Source organism: Chrysoperla carnea, chromosome 3 (genome assembly GCF_905475395.1).
Source record: "Chrysoperla carnea chromosome 3, inChrCarn1.1, whole genome shotgun sequence".
Lineage (NCBI taxonomy): Eukaryota > Metazoa > Arthropoda > Insecta > Neuroptera > Chrysopidae > Chrysoperla > Chrysoperla carnea.
The window spans coordinates 34,987,805-35,011,324 of NC_058339.1; the positions used below are offsets into that span (position 1 = coordinate 34,987,805).

Here is a 23,520-nt window from a genome sequence, read left to right on the forward strand (position 1 = left end):
GTTATGCTATTAATATATCTTTTTGCTACATCAAAGAACCTTCTAAAATCCCTCTAGAAGGATCTTTGGAATTAATAACAGATCTATTTACCCTTTTGTTTGAAATACTGATAGAAATTGGTCACATGATGATAAAGACCATGGATTTGCGCCATCAGCAATCAAGAGCATTCTTAACGATGCTAAATTAATATCTTTATGATCTTTTGTTGCAAGTAAACCCCAATGTAAATCTCGAGACTTCACAATGGCAACACTTGCACGATATTTTGTAATCATTTGCATCCATGATGCAGGATTTACTTTCATCACAGCGTAAGGTATATAGATGACATGCATCCCATTTAACACACTCGTTAAAACTCCATGCCAGAGACCCACTTCTCGTTTAAAATCCAAAACGCATACCATATTTTCTCCTTCGGTATAGCCACATGCCATTGTTAACATTCTACAATGATTTAACATAGCTGCCCGAGTAACTGTTACACCCATAACGGAGCCTTCACGATCTGTTGAATACTCAATATATGCGGGTGTATCATCGGTTAATCGAGGTGGTGGTAACCAATCTTTCGGTGGTTTTGGTAAATGTTCCGTGACTAACCAATGTAATTTTGGCCAACCTTTAAATGTAACAACATCACCCGCAGTTGTTTTTGGTAAACCTTTCAAGCATGCTTCAGATGTTAATGCCACTTGAATACCACAGCTTCCTAATAAAAATCCGATTTGCTGTGATCCAGCATCGCGTCGTGTTAAAGGAACTTCAATTGGTACTGGAACAATGCCAGCTTGAAAACAACCATATAAGGCGCATAAAAAGTTTATTGGATCGTTGTTTGGATAAACTAATGCTATCCGATCACCAGATTTTAAACTACTTTCACCACCTTTACTGAAACATTTATTTAGTAAAGTGTATGCAATTTTATGTGAACGACTTAGAAGTTTTCCTGAAAATTTGGGAAAAAATTTTTTTTAGTATTTTTTTTAAAAATTACTATAAAGATCCTGGGAATCATCATATAAAGGACTTTAACGAAGCTTAACTCGTATATTTTTTATGGTAAAAAGTACATTGTAGGTTTATTATAACCCTCTTCTTCTAAATTTCTAAGTAATGCATTAATTCAATATTAGAAGTATCTTGAAAAAAAAGACGCGATTTAGAATTCTAGTCCCTAAAATGATGGCTCCAGAACGCTATAAAAATATAAATTTTAAACTTACCATAAGTAAGCGTTACTGTTAATTTCCCATTTGGATCAGAAACTGTTGCCACAGGTGCTTTAAACGTTGCAGAACCATATCGTTGTATAGCTGCTTCTAAATTTCTCGGTAATCCAGTGGGTACAACTAATGGTTCGCCAACAGCAGCTGTCATTGCACTACCCTCTGGTTTCGGTGCATTTGGATCTTTTGGATTTGCAGCAATTTCTAATTCAATATCATCGTCTTCATAAAATTCTGGTAATGGTCGTCGCTTTGGTCTTTTTAATGTGTTTAATAATTGTTGTATTTTTGCTGAAACTTTCCAACGACCTGTACCCATGCTTATCGTATCATCTGATGCAGATGTTCCGTAGCGATTTACTCGATCTGCGGCCGCTGGTCGACGATTTTGTGCTGTATTATGTGTAACATCTGGTGGTTGTGTGTCTAAAATTTATCGTAATATCAAAAAAATGTCTCAGATAAATTAAATGAAAAAGAATTTATAATGGAATTGCGTAATATTTGTATAAGTTTTAGTTCTGGTGATCCTGGACAAGAAAACTATTTATTCTTCCGAAAGAAATAGGCCATTTTTAATGAAAAATTTTCCTGTTTGATTCCCAGCGGAAATTGGTTTTATTCTGGAAAACAGTTTTTAGTGAAATTAGATAGCCATATTTTGGATATATTGTACGATCTATCTTTCTGAATTAATAATTTTATTGAACCAATTTGTTAACAGAACAATTTTTCCACTGTGGATATTTTGATTAATAGATTCCTTCTTTTGAATTTGCAAAGGTTTTGTTTAGCAGGACATTTATTCAGGAATTGTGACAAATAAAAATAAGCACTAAATTTCTCTGAAAACACTTTTAATTTTAATTTAAGCAGCTTCCTTTAATCACAAATTCTATTGGAAAAGTCGCAAAAAAATTGATTAAGGGTTGCAAATTAAATTGTGCATTGTGTTTGTTGTTTGTTGATGAACTAATTTAAAAATCGTTTTGTAACGAATGTTTCAACAAAAGCTTTCATTGTAACCTACATTACATTTCATTTCGAATTTTTAAACTGAACTTGTCTTCGGAAAATATGGCAACAACATTTTTCAAAAAACGGCTTCTCTTAATCAATCAAAATGAAAGCTTTTGTTGGAGTACTCTGTAAAAGAAAATAAGAAAACTTACATGGACGTAGGTTGTGCATAACATCAGTGATGTCAGTGATTTCATGCTTGGAACGCGAGTGCTGTTTGTGATGTGGTGGTGGTGAACCAGCACTGCTTGTATCGGACAATGGGGGTGGAGGGGGTGGTGGTAATTGTTGTGAACCCACTCCTCCACACTCCACTAAACTATCGTCATCTGAACTTGATGCTATAAAAATAATATTATGAATTTTTTTTTTTCGTTTTGTGTGTGTGTTGTGTTAAAAGTCATAAATTTTTTTAAAAACACTTGTTGTGTGTTGTAATAAAGCTACGAAGAATAGTTTTTTTACAAAATGATCACAGCAAACCGGGATGAATCGTAATTGGATCGTAAAAATGTTTTGATATAAAAATAAATTAAGGAACAAATTTGTTATTTTTATGACTTGATTTTTAAATTTTATTTTCTTTTCATATTTTTATTGCTTTTACGGCAGCTTACATTGGATATAATTAAATATTAATCAGATACAGATGCCTAACCTCGTAATTTCTAGTGTAATACTTTTCTTTTTGTTGTTGAAGAAAAGCCATCGAGATTTATTATTTTGCAACACAAAGTATGATTCATGGCATTCCTTGTATCAGTACTAGATATGAAGAAATATACAGGGTGGGCCATTTTAATCGATTCGCGCTACCTATTAAAAAATGATCTTAATAAAATTTGTAGTTTGATGGGGGACATCAGTTATCCGACGAAAATACGAGTCTAAAATAGGAAAGAAAAATATTTTTAGAGATACAGCCTTTCATCAAACACGACAGACGTGGTAAATTTATCTTATTTTACTTGTCTGTTTAAAGAAGATAAAAATCAGATAAGAAGGAATAGAATTGCTAAGAAATTTTTATTGAAATGTTTGTCATGATTCATGAATTTGCCTTGAATTGTTTGTGAAATAAATGATATAAAATTCAAAACACACAAACTCGTCTCAAAAGAGTTTTAAGTATTTATGACTCTTTTTTTAATATAAAAAAATTTGCAAAAACAACTTACCGGAATCGTGTCGTTCACGATCAGGGCTTTTAGCCATAACTGATGTACGTTTTGATGGCATTGGTAGTGATGGTTTTGGTCGATTTTGCATTGCAGCAAGTGCTTGTTGAACAGCCTCTTGTCGTACTTCTGTTAAATAATCGTAAAATTCTATTTAAAATACTCACTTTTTATTGAATAAACATAAATGTACTTTAGAAGAACTAGTAAAGAAAATAGTTGCTACCAAGTTAAGATATATCTAAGCATGATTTCATATATGCAAAACTACACACCATTTACAAAAACAAACCAAAAATTGAGAACTTAAAAAACTTTAGACCCAAAAAACAATATGAAATTCTTTTTAAGCAACAAATACTTTTTTCGCAATTTTGGAATTGTTTTAATATGCATAAAAATTAATTTATGTACTTTTAAAGCTTTGTGTATAAGCGTGACTTAATATATAAGCAATTGTTTTAAAATGGTTAACCTAGAATCAAGAAAGTTCGATGTCAAATCGTTTTATCAGAAAGTATTAAATCTCATTTTAGGTTAATTTCTGGTAGATAATTAAAAAAGAATTTATGATGTTGTAAATCTAAAATCAAATACATGAATTATGAATAAAAAAAATGATATATATGTATTCTTCGTATTTATATTTATAAATAAATATGGAGGTCATACAGATCCTGCAGGATCCTGCATTTGACATTTTATGAAATTGAATAAAACAAAAATGTATAAGGTGGTGCATAAATAAAAAGCAAAAATGAAAAATGTAGATAATTGAGTATTTTAAGAAAAGTTACTTATGACCAATTCTAATATGACTATAATTCTACATATTATTTATTTTTTGAATTATTTTAACATGATGACTAGTTTTTTCAAAATATACGGATTATAACATATATAATAAAATGATAATTAAATAGTAAAATTAAATTATAATTCTATTTAAAAACTGCCAATACTAATTTTTTTGCTAATTGTATTATGAAAGCAGAACAAGAACACAAGTTTTGGTTCTCGAGGATAATCTTTATGTCGTGGGTTTACGACTCATTTAAAAATTAATCCAATGTTCATTTTTTTGCTAAGTAGATATAATATAAGTAAATATGTATTCAGTCGAGAGTTCACGATACTTTATAATCAAATAACATTTGATTATCACTTACTATTTAAAATATAGTCTAAGAGCACCACTCAGTACATTTTCAAATTATTTAATTATGCAACTTGTTAAACAAACCATAATGTTAAAAAACTATATAAATTATTTAAAAAAACTATTAAATGTTCAGAAAAATAATGTAAATTGCTTAGTTTAAATTGCAATTTGACACAGTTTATCTAACTAACATAAAATTTATAAAATTAGTCGGATAAAGGAATATATCAAATAGCCATTCCTAGGCTCAAGTCCTCAATGACAGCTCCGATTTTGATGATTTTTTTTTTCAAAATGATTATTTTTATATATTATTTAAAATCAGAAACATTTCAGATGGGAGAAATAATCTGGAAGGGGAATAGGCAATGTCTCGACTGATATATCGACGCCCAGCCAGAATCGCTAATGATAGAAGTTTGAAATTTCGAGTCCCCTTTTAGGGGATGAATTTCGAAAAATCCTTTCTTATGTAACACCTACAGTATAAAATCAATATCTTATCGAAATGTCAAACTTCCATCATTAGCGATTCTAGCTGGGCGTCGATATATCAGTCGCGACATTGCCTCTTCCCCCCTCCAGATTATTTCCCCCATCTGAAATGTTTCTGATTTTAAATAATATACAAAAAATAATCATTTTGAAAAAAAAATCATCAAAATCGGAGCTGCCATTGGGGACTCCTGACTAAAAACATTCATTGATGCGACTAAATGTTGTGTTTTCAAAAGCAAAACACAACAGTTTTGCAAAAAAAAAAAAAAACTTTAATTATCAAAAAAGTTGTAATGTTTTATTTTCTATAAAATATAAACACAAAAAAAAAAAGAGTTCATATTGTTTTTATTACTAATTAAAGTTATTGAAGTGGTATATGTATTCAAAGTTCTTACTTAATAATAAACAACATTTTTGTAAACTAAAATAAGAGAACGATTTTGGTTTTATTCACAATATGTTCTTTTTTCCAAAGAAATCCACAACAATAGTTTTCAGCTTTTCTTTGTTATAATGATATAGAGTAAAAATCGTTTATCCCTATCCCTATATATTATAAATGTGAAAGTAAGAATGTTTGTTTGTTTGTTTGTTACGCTTTCACGCAAAAACTAGCGAATGGTTTTTAATGAAAACTGTACAGCAATATAGCTTATACATCAGAATAACACATGAACTATAAATTATAAAGATACAGATATTTACAAAAATTAAGCAAATTAAATTAAATCTGACATTTACTATTTTAAATTTTTACAGAAATCTTTATGATTTAAAATAATGAGCACAGATGGAGCAGAGCTATGATCATCACTTTGAACCATAAATTAAAGATTTCTGTAAAAATTTGAAATAGTCAAGGTCAAAAAATTCATCGTCACCTTTTCTGATGTACTCAATGAGTTATGACTATTTTACAAGTTAACAATTTACAATTGTACAACAGTTTACAATCTCACGAAAAAAAATTTGATTTTGAACATGAAAACTTTTTTCTATCAATCATAGCGTGTACTTTGACATAAATGGGTTTGAAGATAAAACGCAGACAAGACCAACGACACCAAAATTATCAAAATTTAATAAATAGATTATCAAATTTTAATAAAATTTAATAATAAACGTAAGATAGATATGTTAAAGTTATTTTCCAAGATGGCGGCGAAAGGGTTAATTTCGTGAATACGCAAAATCAGATTTAAGGTCTCCAAACAACCACATATCAAATGATTGAATAAAAAAAATCTAGTGTCACAAACTTTTGGATCGGTCTGTAACTGCTTTAGAGTAATTGTGCTTCGTTGAAAATTTATTATAACTATGTTGAGATCAATTCTGTCAGAGATAAGGGGTAGAAATCAAGTGGGTGCAAAATCTTTGATAATTTTAAACAAATATGCACCACTGATCACAATAAACGTTTTTCACTATTTTATTATAATAGTGGTCAAATCTTTACAAACATTATATAAAATATATAGCACACACAAACTTTAATTTTCTCTATTTGTTTTGTTTTTGGAGATGTTCCAATAATAATATTGGCCACATTTCAAAATATTCTTTACAATCATCTGATTCATGTTTAATATTTGTTATACATTTATATTTTTTGTATTGTGTTGATATTACATGTTATAATTATGTATTTTTATTATTATGAGACGAGGTAATGAAATTATTCATTTAATTTGTTTGTTAATTAATTACCAGTTTAAATTTACTTTTAACATTGAAAAAATTATTTAATTTTGGAAAATTATGTTTGGTTGTGAGTGTTAATTTTCTAGCAATAAAATTTACATTCATTAAAATAGAAATTTGATTGTTTATTCTAGGATTGAACAATATTGGAAGTACTGAACCAACGGCGTAGCCAAAGGGAGACAGAAAGAAGCAGCTCCCCCTTAAAGATTCGTTAAAATGTAACCAAATGCCAATTATTTATTGATAACCATAAGTTTCACTACCCCGCGAGAATGAATTTTAGGGTTCCACATTATTTTTCAAATTGCTCTAATTTGTTGTATTATTTCAAATTGCTCGAATTTGTTTTATTTTTATTTTTAAAATTTTAAAAATGGGAAATGATAGTTTAAGTCATTCTAAAGAAAAGTTCCCATAGTCACAAGTCATGAAAATGACAGGATTTCATGTTTTAGCTAAATTAAAATTGGAAAATGTACTCATTTGTATAATATATGCCTATGTTTGTATAGGCAAATACATATACAGATATGTATAACTACATGCATACGTGTGTTTTATAATGTAAGGGTGTTGTTTTTTAATTCTTTCTTTTTGAAGAATATGTTACGAAATTCAAAGAAGAAGCAGTGAGTGTTAAATTTTCAGTGGATCAATAATATGAAGTGTTAAGATCAATATTTTCAGCTACATACATACGTATATGATTTTTGACAATTAAATTACAATAATTTTTTTATACAAATGAGTACATTTTCCAACTTTAATTTAGCGATAACTTGAAATCCTGTCATTTTCATGACTTGTGACCATGTGAACTTTTATTTAGAATGACTCAAACTATCATTGCCCAAAATTTTAAAAAGTTTGCCGAAATACAGATTACATCTAATTTCTGCGAGATCTAAGTGTTTTGTGTTTATTATTTTTAAAACTTCTAATTTTATCTGGCTGGAGAAGCTCTTTTATTGAACATTTTTTGATAGCTAAACTCAAATATAGATAAATTTGTAATTTTTGATGAATCAGGGCTAACTATGTTGGAATGTGATCAGCTTTATTTGCTCTAAATGTACGTTGATAAAATTACCGATCTTTGAAATTGACGTTCATCATTTTAAACGCTTGTTTATCTGATATTACGTTGTAGATAGGTTAGAAATAAAACAAGTGAATGCGTTAAAAATAAAAGATAAATCAGAGAATCTAAAAGGAGTTTTTATGTTGAGGAAGTTAGTTTCCAAGAAAATACATATGTTAGAGCTTGATAAAATTAATCCAAGTAGACAGTTAATAAAATGATGTGTTAACTGACATTAAGAAAATTAAAATTATCCAGAATTTGGACAGCGGGAAATAATTATTTTTCCATTTATTATTTGACGATCTTTGTGGTGAAGACACTCAATAAAATGGGTCTATGAACTGACATTCAGAAAATTGCAATTTTCGAGATATCGGACAGTGAGATATCGGCACCTCGTTTTATTGAAAGTCGGATAAAATTTTTTTTCCATTTATATAAAATTCTCGACTTGACATTCATCATTCGATGATTTTCCTGTTAAAATAACTAACTTTCCGGGTAAAGTGAAAAAGTTCGCCACGCCACCTAGAATTTTTATTATGTAAGAAGTTGTCTAAGAGGGAATAAGTCTCAATGGATATGTAATTTCTTAAATAAATTAATTATTCCGGATTGGTCGTAAAAAAGATCTCATTGCTGACATTTTCAACGACCGAAGGCTTCAAATGGAAATTTTTTACAGCTCAAAAAGATATAGGTAACTTTCAAAATCATCATAAGAAAAAGTATTTTTTTGGGCGCTACCAGAGGTTAGACATCTATTTTATAATGTGTTTTTCGTGCTTTTTTGCTAATATTAGCTAGCTTTCTATGTTCAAAATTAAAAATGTGCTTTGTTTAAAACTAAAAATAACCATATTAAATTAATGATTGAAAAGTTACACACGATAATTATAAAAAGTTTTAACTTTCATGTTAATTTAGTTACTATATATACTACCACTTTTTCAAAACATTAATATTTTATGTTAACACTCAATTAAGTTATATTTTTAAAATCAAAAAATTGTGTCAAAGTTAACATCAAACAAAATTTAATTTTATGTTAAAACAGTCACAAATTGATGAAAAACATAATTAACACAGGAGTTCTCAATGTAAAACATATTGTACTTCGATTATTATTTTGTAAATCATTCAGTGAAACCATTTGTTTATTCACCAAAATATTTTATTATTATAGGGAATAATAAATATTAAGAACATTTATATTCAAAAAACTTGAAACAAAGGTGAAACAACTTAGAATGTAGCATAATCGATTAGTATACAATAAATGAAAGCCAGTAAAATAATTCGTAAGAAAATGTACAGAAAAGTGATAAGATATCCTTTTTTAACCCTCGAACTAAGAAAAAGAGGTGTTATAAGTTTGACCGCTATGTGTGTGTGTCTCTATGTGTGTCTGTCTGTGGCATCGTAGCGCCTAAACGGATGAACCGTTATTAATTTTTTTTGTTTCCTTTAAAAGGGAATTTAACGGAGAGTGTTCTTAACTATCAATTGCGAGCTTAGGGATCCACAAACGAAAAAACTAAAAAATTGCCGATGATTTTCAAAATCGATTCAGTTTGGAAAAGGCATGACATATAATATTGTAACATATAAATAATTACTATGGAAATGAATGGTCAAATAAACCTGCCTCAATTCATTTCGAAAAGTGAAAGAGTAAAAGAACAAAAGTCAAGTCAAATATTTCAATTTCAATTAAAATATTTCCAAAAATTTGTTCAAAAAAATGATAGCTCTCTAAGTATCTTTTTCATCTCATCTGATTTCCTTTACCATCACTTTGATTTTGATTTAAGAAGGAGTGTTATAAGTTTAAATTGTTTATTTGTGCGTCTGTGTGTTTCTCAGTGGCGTCATAGCCCCTAAACGGTCGAACCGACTTGATTGAGAACATTTTATAGCTAAGTTTCCAAAAATCGGTTTACAAGGAATAAATCGTATTTGACGGGGGTTTTTTAAATTTTTTTAAATTTTACTTGTTACATTGAATTTTTCATTCAAATGGATTCAATTTTTGATCTACAATGGTGTACAAACATATAGATCTGGACCTATATAAAATTACTAAACTCGATTCTCTCATATAAATAGATGCTACACGATATTGTAATGAATTTCCGTTTAAAATGTGTTGACCAAACGGAAGTAATATTTCACAATCAGTAAGCAATCATATCGTGATCATCGTCATCAAATAGATACGTTATTGTTTGATCATGACCGAACATCATAATACATGTTATCCCTATATATTATAAATGCGAAAGTAAGGATTGTTTGTTTGTTTGTTTGTTACGCTTTCACGCAAAAATTAATGAATCGATTTAAATGAAACTTAACAATAATATAGCTCATACATTAGAATAACACATGAGATATAATTTATAAAAATATGTTTAAAAAAAAAAAATAAAAATTTTAATTTAATTTGACGTTACCATAAATTACATATATCTGTAAAAATAGTCAATGACAAACTAATTTAATTATGACAAACTAATAAAATTTCATGGCCATCTTTTCTGATATACTCAATGAATTACGACTATTTTAAATTTAAAAAAATAGAAAACCGTATATATATTTTATCTGTGTAAAAAAATCCCTACCATTATTTCGAGTGTTATGGTAAGGGGATAAATGAGAGAAAGAGAAGTGGAGGCTATAACACGTTGGTCTTTATCAATCTTTACTTTTAAACCCAGCGAAGCGGGTGGGTATTACGCTAGTAAAACTATATTATAACTATATGATACCAACGATATTGTGGGATACGAATTGGAAAATGAAATGTGAAAAAAGAAAATTAAATACAAACAGTATTGAGTATGTATCTTTTTTGATATTAATATTTACAGAGAAAAAGGTTCAAATATTTTTTTATATTGAATTCGATATAAAGTAGCTTTGATTTATTTTGTTTGATGAGGAAAAATTTACGATTTTTGAAAATGCGTTTGTAATTCAATATTATGCCAATTTGTAAGCTGCAACGCAGAATACACTTCATGGAAGACCCGTGTTCGCCATGTTAGGTCATAAAGTCAATAAATCTGGAGTTAATCTTCCGATTTTGCAGATTAACTTTTTGGTATTAAACATTTTTTAAACACATTTAACAAAACATGATTTGATTCGAGAACAAAGACCTTGTTTTCTATCTAAGCTGTCTTAAAAAATTTGATTAAGTTTATTTTACGATTCTAAATTTTAAGTGATTATCAAAGTTCTTATGGTTGAACCAACTGTCTTAGGCCCAGTTAAACTCTATAAACTTGACATACCTGCTTATTTTAGTTTACAAAAGTACAATTTATTATCCCATCTAAACATGCGACTCACGATTGCGTTTCAGGAATGTTGAAATATTCATTAATTAATAATATGAAGATAAATTTTGTTATTTTATGGTCAATAATATACTTACCAGAATGATAGCGGCTTTCATTTCGTGTAAGACGTCTGTTGCCCCGACGTTGTTGTGCTGAATGCGCATGCGCTCTTGTTGCCGTGGACACCACCGCTATTTATTGCCATGCAAACATATATTTTACAGACGAAATACAACAACAACAATAACTAATATAGCAATTTAACATGCAATGAGTTAAAGTTTATATATGGATAGAGGATAATATAGGAGTATAAAATATAGAGTGATTCAAAAATACCTTAGCACTTTTTAATTAAGGAAATCTTGTTCGGGATTTGATACTTAATTGAGAAAACAAGCTAACTCCTATCCTACTTGTGCTGAATGTTTACAAATTCATGGGTCTTACACGTGGCAGAAAATAAACATAGCTTAAAATGAATTTATTTACTATTTCAAAGCCATTTTAGAAAACCAATTCTTGATAAGTGAGTTCTTTGAAATAATTCATTGATAATTTTAAGAAATTTTCATCTATGTTTAAAATTTTTCGTGAGAAATTTAAAATTCAGCTTAGCAAGTAATTCTACTTAATTACATTATTTTTCTATAGACGCTACGCTATACTCTGCAACTTTTAACTATTAAAAACTTTATTTAAAAGCTCACTATATATAGACGTAACTGCTTTGAGATTATGGTTACAAACTAATCTAAAACTAGACGCGAACTAATTTTTTACCAACAATCAAACTGAAGTTCATTCTCAAATGATTAATGAAAATAATAAAAATTTACTGTCTAGTTTAAAACCTTAATGTCAACCGTGTGTTTAGAACCAAAATAAGGGCTCATTCAGAAGTGAAAATTTCGATTTCTTTGCATATTTGCGTTCAAAACACGCCCCTTAATAAGTGTCAAGAGTTTCCCAAGGAAAAATGTATTTTTTGCAAAATTTTTAATCAAGTAATGCTATTTTAGATTTTCCTAGCCATTGTACGTCAAAAAGATGTCTTGTGATTTTTTCTGTAAAGTTCATCGTTTGCGAGCTATTTATTTTGTTAAGGAATATTCAAAGATTTGTTAAGGATTTTAGTGAGCTAAAAAATTTAAATTATAGCATTCGAAAATAGCCTTTTTGGAGTTTTTCCAATCAAGAAATTATTACTTCTAACTTGACTTTTACTCCAATCGTCCTTCTTTGCGGAAACGGTGAACTTTATGAAAAAAGAGATCTTTTTGACGTAAAATGATCCAAAAAACTTAAAATATCTCCGCTAAATTTAAAAAAAATGATACTTGATAGGTTTTAATAAAAAAAATTTATTCTTGATCCTTTTTAAGGGATGTCTTTTGAATGGGAATATACAAAGAAATTGTGGTTCCGTAAGTACTTAATGACTTTTTAATCACCTATATATAATAGCAAAATTGTACCATACAATATATTATTTGGTGTGCATAATACGTATGTATGTATGTATGTTTTGTATGGAATTGATTATATAACAGGAACAATATATGTATACTCAGTTTAAAATAAGATCCCTAGATAGATACGGGAATATACACGGAATTTATACAATGTATGATAGTTTGATATATTAGCAATGCATCAAAACTATACTGTGCCTGTTTAGTAGACACTTCATAGACGGGAAATTTGGCTTATATACCTAATGTAGAGTTTAAAAATAGATTATTTTTATAGGCATTTCATTCTGTAGCAGAGTGATCGTGATTTTACATAATAGTTAAACCCATTCTTATGTAAGATTTGATGAGTTTTTTAATTTACCTCAAACTGTGAGTTTTACTGTAACTGATCTTTTTCTAACAAAGTTTTATTATTCGGCAAATTGAATCTTACGTAAGAAGGCGGAAGGGGAGTTCAAGAAATTTTACGTATGCTTACGCGAGGGGAAGAGGTTGGGGTAAAAAATCGTCAAAATTATGCTTACGTACTTAATGAATGACCCTATGTATATTAAACCAAATTTTTTTAGCACAACATTTGAAGCATTTAGCTTAGTTTTCTCAACAAAATCTGCATAAAAACATTTTTCAAACGCAAAAATATTTGCATTTGACGAAAAAAAACTGGACCCATCTCACATTTAAATTAATTTTGTAGCAGTATTTTTTTTTTTTTTGGTTAAATTAAAAAATTTAAATCAAGGATTGTTTATCGGTGTGAATGAGGGTTGGAGAATGACGACGTTCACGTTTGTTTTCATAAATAAACTACAGATTGTTACAGTAAAAATTATTCTACACCAACAACGATTAAACTACAACCAACCATTTTAAACAATAAAAGCTTGCAAAAAATCAGGAGCCGAAGTAAAAGCAAATACAAGCAAAATTAAAAAAAAAGGTACTACATCAAAAATATAACACCAAATAAAGGGTTGAAAGATACTACAGCAAAACTTGTATAAAACAACATATACAATCATATCATGTAATATATTGGATAATGATATAATGTTTTAATTATAATAATACCTGAATGATATCTCTTCTCATTATGTGTGACACGGCGTTGTGTGCGACGCGTACGCTGTCTGCTATTACCGCCACCACCGCTATCTCTACAGCCACCCCCACTGCTTGCGGCATTTGGCACGATTAAACCACTGCCATTACTGCCATTTAAGCCTGCCGTGCCTAACCCAATATTATTTAATAGTAATCAACGGTTTATTTTGTATTACGCTAATGTGTCACAAAAAAAAAAAAAAAAAAAAAAACTACGACTAGTCCGCGGGACAGCACTCTTTTTGTTAAATGATCAATACATTCTTGAAGCTTCGTGGGTGGCTACGACTTTTTTCGAAAATACTGTGTTGATAACGTCATAGTTAAGCTACTGGTCTGAAAAAAACGCAGCAGGAAGTCACTCTCGAAGTTTCAAGTATGATCTGATCATTTATCAAAAACGCTGTTGTTCTTCTGGCTAAACCCCTGCCCCACCCTACAAAATGTGTCTACACTGACCATTTTCCTTCAAAGTGATTTTGTATATCCTCAAAAAAATTGTATTGCCTTTTTTTCCCAATAAAATAATAATGAAATTTTGTTTGGATAAATTTGGAATTGTATAACGATATCATGCTACAAAATTAATATGTGAGATGTATAAAAGGATTTTTGAGGGGAGGATGGTTCACCCTGTCAATTTTGATGACCAAATATATATCCCATATATCCCAAAATAAACACATTTTAATAAAATAGCCTGTGTAATTAAATTATATTCAATGTTAATGTGTAATTAAAATTTTAAAATAATCGGGTATTTAGGATCATACTGATTAAAAACATGTTAGTTTTAATGAAAAATTTAAATTTAATTTTTTTTCATATAATCCAGGAAAACTGGATACAAAAATAATTTTGTGATAGGCTCAAAATCTTGGTAAAACAAGTTCCAAAAGTATGAGGTAAATACGTTTATAATTATGTTTATAAAGGAGTTATTTGCTCCTAAAGAAAGCTCCACCGGTAATAATGCACCGGGAATAATCCATTTAACACGAAATTTGTTACTGAGTTAAATTAAAAATACAATTTTTGATGAAATGAATTTACTTGTGGTGTCAAATTCATTTGGTGATAATTTTATTGGTGAGAAATTTTTTGTCGTACCAAGTAAAATTTTGTGTTCATTCACAAACAATTATCTTAAAGCAAAAAATTGTTCTTTTTCTGTGTATATTACAAATTCAAATTTTTATGAATAAATCATTTAATAGCCATTTTGCCTTTATGAAAATATTTTAACTGTTTTATAAATATATCGATATTTTTGCAAAAAATCGAAAATCAATATTTTTATAATAAATAAATTTGAATATCAATTATACATTCAAATAAGCCTGTCACAAATTATTCCTAGATTGATATTTAATTTTCCTGGATTATACCTTTAAACTAGTTATTTCAATTGAAAAAATTTGCAATGTTGGTACACATATTTTTTGAATTGAAAAACTAGAATAAAATTTATTATACATACATACATAATTCATTTAAAACAACACTATCTAAAAATTTTATAAAAATGATATAAAAATTATTTTTTAATATTTAAAAAAATACTGCAGTAGCGTTTTGTTTAAAAAATGTTGAAGTATGCCTTTTGTTATTATATAAAATTAAAAATGATTTTAGAGATGTTCTAAATAACATAATTCGGTCAGACATGAAAAAACTATACTGTAAAATTATATTTTTTGATCCCGAAAGAATATAATATGTTAAATTTTGAATAATAAAAGTTTGGTGACAAACATTAAAGAACATAAACAATAGCTTTTATGTAACATTTCAATTTAAAAATGGCTCTCATGGGGAAAATTATTAATATGAATTAATGAAATTTCTACATTTTTATATATTTTCAAGAACAATTGTTTTAATATAATTGTTTTAGATCCACAATTAACCTTGACATATTTCTTAGTCGTATATACAAATTTTGTTAGATGGTTTGACAAAAGCTTTGTTTTTCGAGGTTAATCCTTTAAGTACAGTTAAAGGATGTTACAAAAATAAAGGAAAATGAAAAACCCCTTACATTTCGCTAAAATCTCATAGAATGACTTTCTTAGGTGTCAAATATCATTAGTAACGCATGAGTTAGTGGCGCAAATGTTTCTATTTTTTAATAAACAATAAATTGTTAATTCAATGGTCAATGTTAAAGTTAACTTAAAAAAATTGTAATTAGGCAACTTGTATGACGTAAATCTTAAGTATTTGTCAAATAATCGAAAACTATTATACAAGTACAACATATACGTAATTCAAGTTGCCTATAGTCAATTTTAACATTAACCGTTACATTGACTTAACAATTTATTGTTTATTAACAAATAGAAACATTTGTGCCATCAACCCATGCGTTATTTGACACTTAAGAAATACATTCCATGAGGTTTTAACACAATGCGAGCGGTTTTTTTTCATTTTCCTTTATTTGCAACATCTTTAACTATTCTATTTATGATTATTAGGAAATATATGCATTTTAGCTAGAAATACACAAATGTGATATTCCTCTTTCATATTTTTGTATAAAATCTTTGTCATTGTAGAAATAGTATTATAAACTGGGATAAATAAATACTTGGATTTACCCGTTTTAACCCGATTTACCCGATAAAAATGACATTAATAAGAGTAAATAAATTTTTGTTTAAAAGTTAATAAAAAACGGAAATATTTTAGAAATTTCATAAAACCATGGACTCAATTTGACGATATAGACTTATTCTAAAAAGAAATTCGTTACGCCGTAAACCGCTGGATGAAACATTCAAATAATGACGCCATTACACTTTGTTAAATTACTAATTTGTTATATGACGGATTTAACGGTACGGAATATTAAAATATACTATAAAATAGTTTTAGCATTTAAACATATTGCTACTGAAATATTTAAAATATCTACATAAAATTACCTCGCTTATTAAAACTGAAAGCATTTGAAATTTAAATGAATTATATATTTATTATAATATATATGTATTTATAATTTCATAATAATACATATCTCTTCAGAATTGCATAACGAGTGCGAACATTTAAATATACACTAGTTTTATACTTATGTCGTTTATACACATCCACCCACCTAGTTTTTACACCCAAACTCTTTTTAAAAAAAATTCTACTTACATAAATATGTTTATTATTACTGTTAAATACTTATTATTAATTTATATTTAAAGAGCAACAACTTTAACACGTACTGTGATTAAAAATTATTTTTAATTTGACATACTTTAAGAGCTTTGTTTATGACTGTTTTAAATTTATTTAGTTGTTTGCGTGAACGGAAAAACACAAATGCATATAAATAAATTATTATAATTTAATTTAATGTTTATAATTGTAGATTTATAGATATAAAAAATCTAGTATTTAATTTATTATAATTGTCGAATTGAAATAAATAATAATCGAAAAAGTATCTATTTGATTAATTTTATCGAAACTTGTCTAAGTGTATACAATGATTTTATTATACTGAAAAATTTGACTTTAGAATTGAAAAAAAAATAGCAGGCTGTAAATTTTTCTATAGAATCAAAATAGGCGAAAGATCACTAAGCCAAAGGATCTCATTTACAGATTCGCTGAATGTTAAGAGCGTGGCAATATCATTTTTCTTTATTTTCTCGAAAATAAAGAAATGATGATAAAAGAATAATAGTTTAAAAATTGTTTATTTTAAAATTATCTTTATTTCGGTTTTTTTAAACGATCTAGCATTTTCTTACATAAAAATTAGCTAAGACTTAATTATTTTAGAAATTTTTGATTTGTTTCCAAAACAATTCGAAAACCGTACATTTTAAGTTTATTGTCAATGATTTCTGCAAGAGCAGCGCTAACTGAGTTACAACTTATTGAATGTAGAATTGGTTGAAGAATTGATAGTTGACAAAAGTTTTCTAAACAGAAAGTTTAAACGGAATTAATTGAATTCTTAAGAATAACTTTCAAAGCTTGCAGCTGATTTCACAATTTGTATCTACTTTTCGTGAAGTTTATTTCAAAAGCTATTATAAAACTAGTATGTTAAAACTGAAGTCTTTCTTTACCAGTTTTACCTCGATGGTAAATTTCGTCCCTAGTTCATAAAGGCTGATCAAAAAAGAGTTATACATTATTTTAAATTGAAATAAAACAAAACTAAGTAAGATATCAAAAATACCAAGAATCAATATATAAAATTACAAATAAACAGTAGTTGCGTTTATTACAATGCTGGTATGGTATAGAAACCGATACAAACAGATACTATAGTATCTATGTTAGCATACGTAATATTATAGCATTGAATCGGGACATCCACCAAAAGTATAGTGATATCACCAACCAATATGGGCCTGACGCCCACACTGCATTGATTCGTCCGACAAAACTATTGCTAAGGTTACACACCGATACTGACATAGTGATATCCACAAAAAATTATTTTCCGTGTACTATTTCAAACAGTTAAACTATTTATTTTTTTGATCACACTTGATAGCCCAAAAATGTTTATTTCTGTATATTAGGTAACTTATTTTTCTGACATTTCAAATAGACACTTTGTTAAAAATTTCCAATTATTAAAGCAATATTCATTTCCATAAAATTCAATCCATTAATTTTTTTCAAAACAAATAGTAGTATCTTAAAAAATTTCCATATCAATTTTAATAAATCAGCAATATCAAAGAATCGCAGCGAGTAAACAAAAAGTAGGTATGTATAAACGAACATATAATGTACATAGATATTATATATATAGATATAGATTCCGTAAATATTTAATAACAATGATTGTACATTTAGTTTTATGCAATCGTTATACAAATTCTGTTTGTTATTAATAATATAATGTATATAGTAGGTAGGTAGGTAGGTAGGTACATAGGTAGGTACTGTAATGTATACGTATGTTGTATATATGATGCATACAATTTTATTTTATGAACAGAATTGAATGTTATGATTATTATTATCATTTATATTATATTGTTAAATGTAACGTAACATTACATTACGTTCTTACAATGTATTATTACTAACTAACTATCTATCCTTATAAATATACAGGATCATACAAGAGCAAAAAAAATATAAATTAAAAAATATAGGGAAATTCGGTGTTATTAATATCAGGACTAAAAAGTACAAAATAACTTTTTTAATCGATATCGTTTATCTTATATTCTTAATGAAATGGTTTCAAAGCATTGGTTACAAGGTGTTGCAATTTTATCGATATATCAAATAATATCATAAAATACACTAGCTATAAGAATCTGATTCAGACAAAAATTGTGTGAGTTTGAAAGGGCCGTTTTATTCTGACCTCTAATTCGATAAAGGTCTTCAAGTACCTAACCGATAAAAAATAGACGAACATTTGAATTAAGGTAGATGCTCCACAAAAAAAACATTTTTAACTCCCGAACCAAAAAAAGGGTGTTATAAGTTTGACCGCTATATCTGTGTGTCTATCTGTGGCATTGTAGCGCTTAAACGGATGAACTGATTTTGATTTGTAATGTTTCGTTTGAAGGTTTAATTTCGCCATTAAATTTCGTCGTAATTTAATGGCGAGTGTTCTTAGATATGTTTTTTAAATTTTGTAAAATTTGCTTGTCTATATTTCTAAACTATGTATAATTTTGTACTTCAGGTACATCTATATGGTTAACAAACTTGTTTATAATTAAGATTAAAAACATTTTTTATCCACAAAATACTTTAAAATTAAGTTCTGATTTAGAAGTATATCTGTTGAACACGACTTTAATCGTTATAATCTCTTTAAAAATCCAGATTTTTTTTTACATTCTGTAATACCTACTTTATTCTTACTATTCTTCTCGGATATACTCAAACACATCTTTATTTGATGTAATATTGTTACATAAAATAAAAGAGTATATACTACCTATAGTATTATTTCGCATCATATCATGATTGTTACCTATATATACTACAATATAGCTAGCTAGCTATACAGTACAGTACCTACTATTACACACAGAGTGTAATAATAATGACGATGATATTCATTTTAATAAAATAAAATGTTTACCAACCAACAAAGAACTAAAATACTAAACTACTGAAGTCAACTTACTTTGTGCTTGTTTTGGAACATAAGGTGATAGCAGTCTTGTTCTCTTCTTTTCATAACCTTTTTGTGTAATATCACCTGAAATATAACAAAAAAAATAAAATGAATAAAATGTATTTTAATATTATATCATATTATGTATACTTATTTCTTATTATTATGACATTTAGACAGGAAAGCTCTGTATTTACTATTTATAGAAGTTCAAGAGGTAGGTGTTTATATATTATATCATGGAAATGGAAAATTATCATAAAAAGAAATAATATTTTCATGTGGAATATGAGTCTGTGGGTTAATTATTTCAAAAATTCAAAACCCTTAATTCAAATAATAACAATATTATATGAAAAAACCTTATTATAGTCTAAGAGATGGTATAAGATCGAACTTCACCCATCTGATAACCGGATAAGACGTATTTTTTTATAAAATTTTTTATTAATGTATAAATACGTCAATCAAAGTTTTTCTATCGAAAGGTGTTCATTTTTTTTAGTTAAATTAATTTGAATCCTTTTTTTCCAAGAGCGGATTTTTACAGGCAAACCTATACCATTATTTTCGTAATTAAATTGTATTTCTTCGGATACCAATTTCGATTGATTAACAGATCGGTGTAGTTATCTATATTGACATACCTATTCACATGGTATGAAAAGATCTACATCGATCTACTGACCCATCGAAATTGGTATCAGAAGATAATATAATTACAAAAATAATGAGATAGGAAAAATTGATTTAAATTAATTTAATTAAAATAACCATAACCGCTTTCAATAAAAAAACTACGATACGCGTGTTTATAAATCAATAAAATTTTCATAGAAATATGTCACATCTGGTTATCAGATGGGTGAAGTCCATTTTGGTGAAGAATTATCAAATTATTAATTATGTCTGTAATAAGCAGTAAAATATATCAAAGTTTTTAAAGAATGCTGTTTTTTTGTATTTAAATTTTGCCGAGCCTACAGAGGACGGGAGGTTTAGAACGTAACAATATAAATAAATATCTGCTTATTTTACCATTGAGGTTAGGTAGGTAATTGTTGAAACAGCTTTGTCAGCTTGATTAATATGACGATCATGGAAGAGTAAATTTAAAAAATAGTTGAAACGTTTAATATCGGTCTTATCATCACGATAATTGATTCTATTCAGTAATCAAGATTCGTCAAAATTGCTTATAATTGCAATCTTTCAATGGAAAGAGAAGTATTTGGTTTTCTAAAGGCAAATATCTTTTCAAAAAATTTTCAAGGATTTAAAAACGGAATTTTCTGTTTAAAGTTTTGAATTTGCCATAAAAGTACATTAAAAGTTTATTTCTCGAAAAATTACACAAATTGTAAACTATTTTAATGCGTAAGCGCGAGGCGACATTTTTAATAAATACAGCAACACTTGCGGTACAAGGAATGAAAAAAAAAAGTTTTATTAGGTCTTTGGAGTATTTTTTCAACCATTTGGTACATACATAAATTATAAAAGGAATTACAAGAATATTTCAAATTTGTCTATATATTTATGAGCTTTATACGAAAAAGTATTATATAAAAGCTGTTCCATCTTAGTATTATAAATATTATCCTTGAATGCTACTATATTGCTGGTGGTGTATATACTTTGTTATACTTAAAGTATTTTATACTAAGGTTTATGGATCTGAAAATTTGTGTAGAATAGATATAATAAAAATAACACATATGTACTTAAATATATTGTGCTTAATAAACAATTCATGAGATTACACAAAAAAATATAACCTTTGGAGAAATACAGACATGTATTCATAAACTTTATTTAAAGCAGGCATGGGCAAATGTGACTCAGAGAAGTCCCTCGGACTCCTCACTTAAAATACGAGTAAGACAGTGACAAATTATCCAGCAACAACCTAAAATACGAGACACAAAAACATCATTTTTTTTCTACCTATCTCAGTTTCTCTAATTGTAATAAGATTCGTATACCTGTCTCGCTCCCTCTTCTATGAGCAATGCGGTCTTGGATAAAGGGACATACAATAAAGTTTATGACACACAATAAAGTTATGACAATGATGATGACTTCGACTTAAAATAACTCGCCCATGCCTGATTTAAAGAGATTTTTAAAGAACAATGAGAGAAGATATAAAAGAAGGAGAAAGTTTTAAATCCGTTTAACAATTAAAAAATCTTTTTTGAAAACAGTTTACATAAAAATACTTTTTTTTCAGAGAAAATTTTATTTTCATGTATCATCTTCCGCAATCGTCGATATGTATTATGTCATTAATTTCAAAAAACTTAAAATTCTTAGGAATAGCATGTTCTGAGTGCCTCAAGGATTTTTGTTTAGCCAGAATTAGGCGACTTCCAGGCTTCCACCATAAATGATCAGCCAAGCTAATGTAGCAAACTGTTCTGTCAGAGTTGTTTCCTTGGCTGACACCGACTCCAAAAATAACAATAATTTTATATTATCGTTATTTTTTTACTTTTTAGTGCATATTAATTTATTTTGGAAAAGTTTTTCTTTTGATGTCGGTTTTCTTTTTGTTAAAAGTTTTTTTATTTTGTGATTTTTGTTGAATATGAAGTACAATAACTAATTTTTCACTAAAAAAAGAACCATCGAAATCGGTTCGCGTGATATTGAGTTATTCGTCCTCTTTTCGTGCATACTTAATGCAAATTTAAGACTTTTATGGTTTTCTCATGGTTGCCGTTGTGAGAACTGAATCATAATGAAATGTGACCACACGGGAAGCACCAGCTTTCAAATAGTTAAAAAAATCGGTTCACCCAGTCGAAGGTTCTGAGGTAACAAACATTAAAAAAAATAAAGTCGAATTGATAACCTCATCTTTTTTTGTTTGAAGTTGGTTAAAAATATCTTTTGTAATTTTAAATTTTTGAAATTTCATTGCAAAATATTAAATGAGAAAGATAAATGGTTTTTGAGCCGTTGTGTTTAAGCCTTTTTAGGAACACCAAGATAATCTCCCAAGTACCATTTTATAACATGATCAATTATTTGTGAGTATCGTTATGGTAAAGTAGCAGGTTCCTTATCATTTCGAAAAGATAATTTAAGATAAATTTATCGTTAATAAATATTGAATGTTAATAATAATACTTATGTTTTTGTTAATAGTCCCTCTTATTCTATATACATTTGACCTCATATTTAATTCAATGATTTGTATTTATATTATGTAGTATAGTAACATATTCCCAATTGGATTATTATGGAAAAAGAAAGTTCTAACTCCTTATATTAATCTCAAGTGACTTCTAATAAATATTAAGTGAAGAACTTGTACCGTGTACTACTGTGTAGTAGATGTTTGCGCGAATGGGGACAAGTCACGAACATATAAGAATGTCTTCTTTTTTTCTTTTTAAAGTGTGATGGTACATGTAAAGTGTATTTCAAGTAAACATGTTGTTTTCTTTCGATGTTCTTTATTATTAGCTGTTTTTTTTTTATAGTTGGGGAGGTAAATGACAAGAAAATTGAAGGTGAACGTTATTTTTATACCACGTTTTTAGTAAGTAAATTAAAGTTATTTGACGTTGCTTGTAATTG

At 28.0% G+C, this 23,520-nt stretch overlaps 1 protein-coding gene across 2 annotated transcripts in view; it reads right to left on the minus strand.

Moving 5' to 3' along the window:
* LOC123296426 (disco-interacting protein 2) overlaps positions 1-23,520 on the minus strand; it is a 112,458-nt gene that overhangs the window by 8,221 nt on the left and 80,717 nt on the right. For both annotated transcript variants that reach the window (XM_044877893.1, XM_044877892.1), the window contains exons 2-7: positions 19,942-20,016; positions 13,788-13,949; positions 3,435-3,563; positions 2,409-2,597; positions 1,234-1,662; positions 92-956 (exon numbers count right to left, since the gene is read on the minus strand). In XM_044877893.1, the coding sequence (XP_044733828.1) occupies positions 92-956; positions 1,234-1,662; positions 2,409-2,597; positions 3,435-3,563; positions 13,788-13,949; positions 19,942-20,016 (1,849 nt within the window). The remainder of the gene's footprint in view (positions 1-91; positions 957-1,233; positions 1,663-2,408; positions 2,598-3,434; positions 3,564-13,787; positions 13,950-19,941; positions 20,017-23,520) is intronic.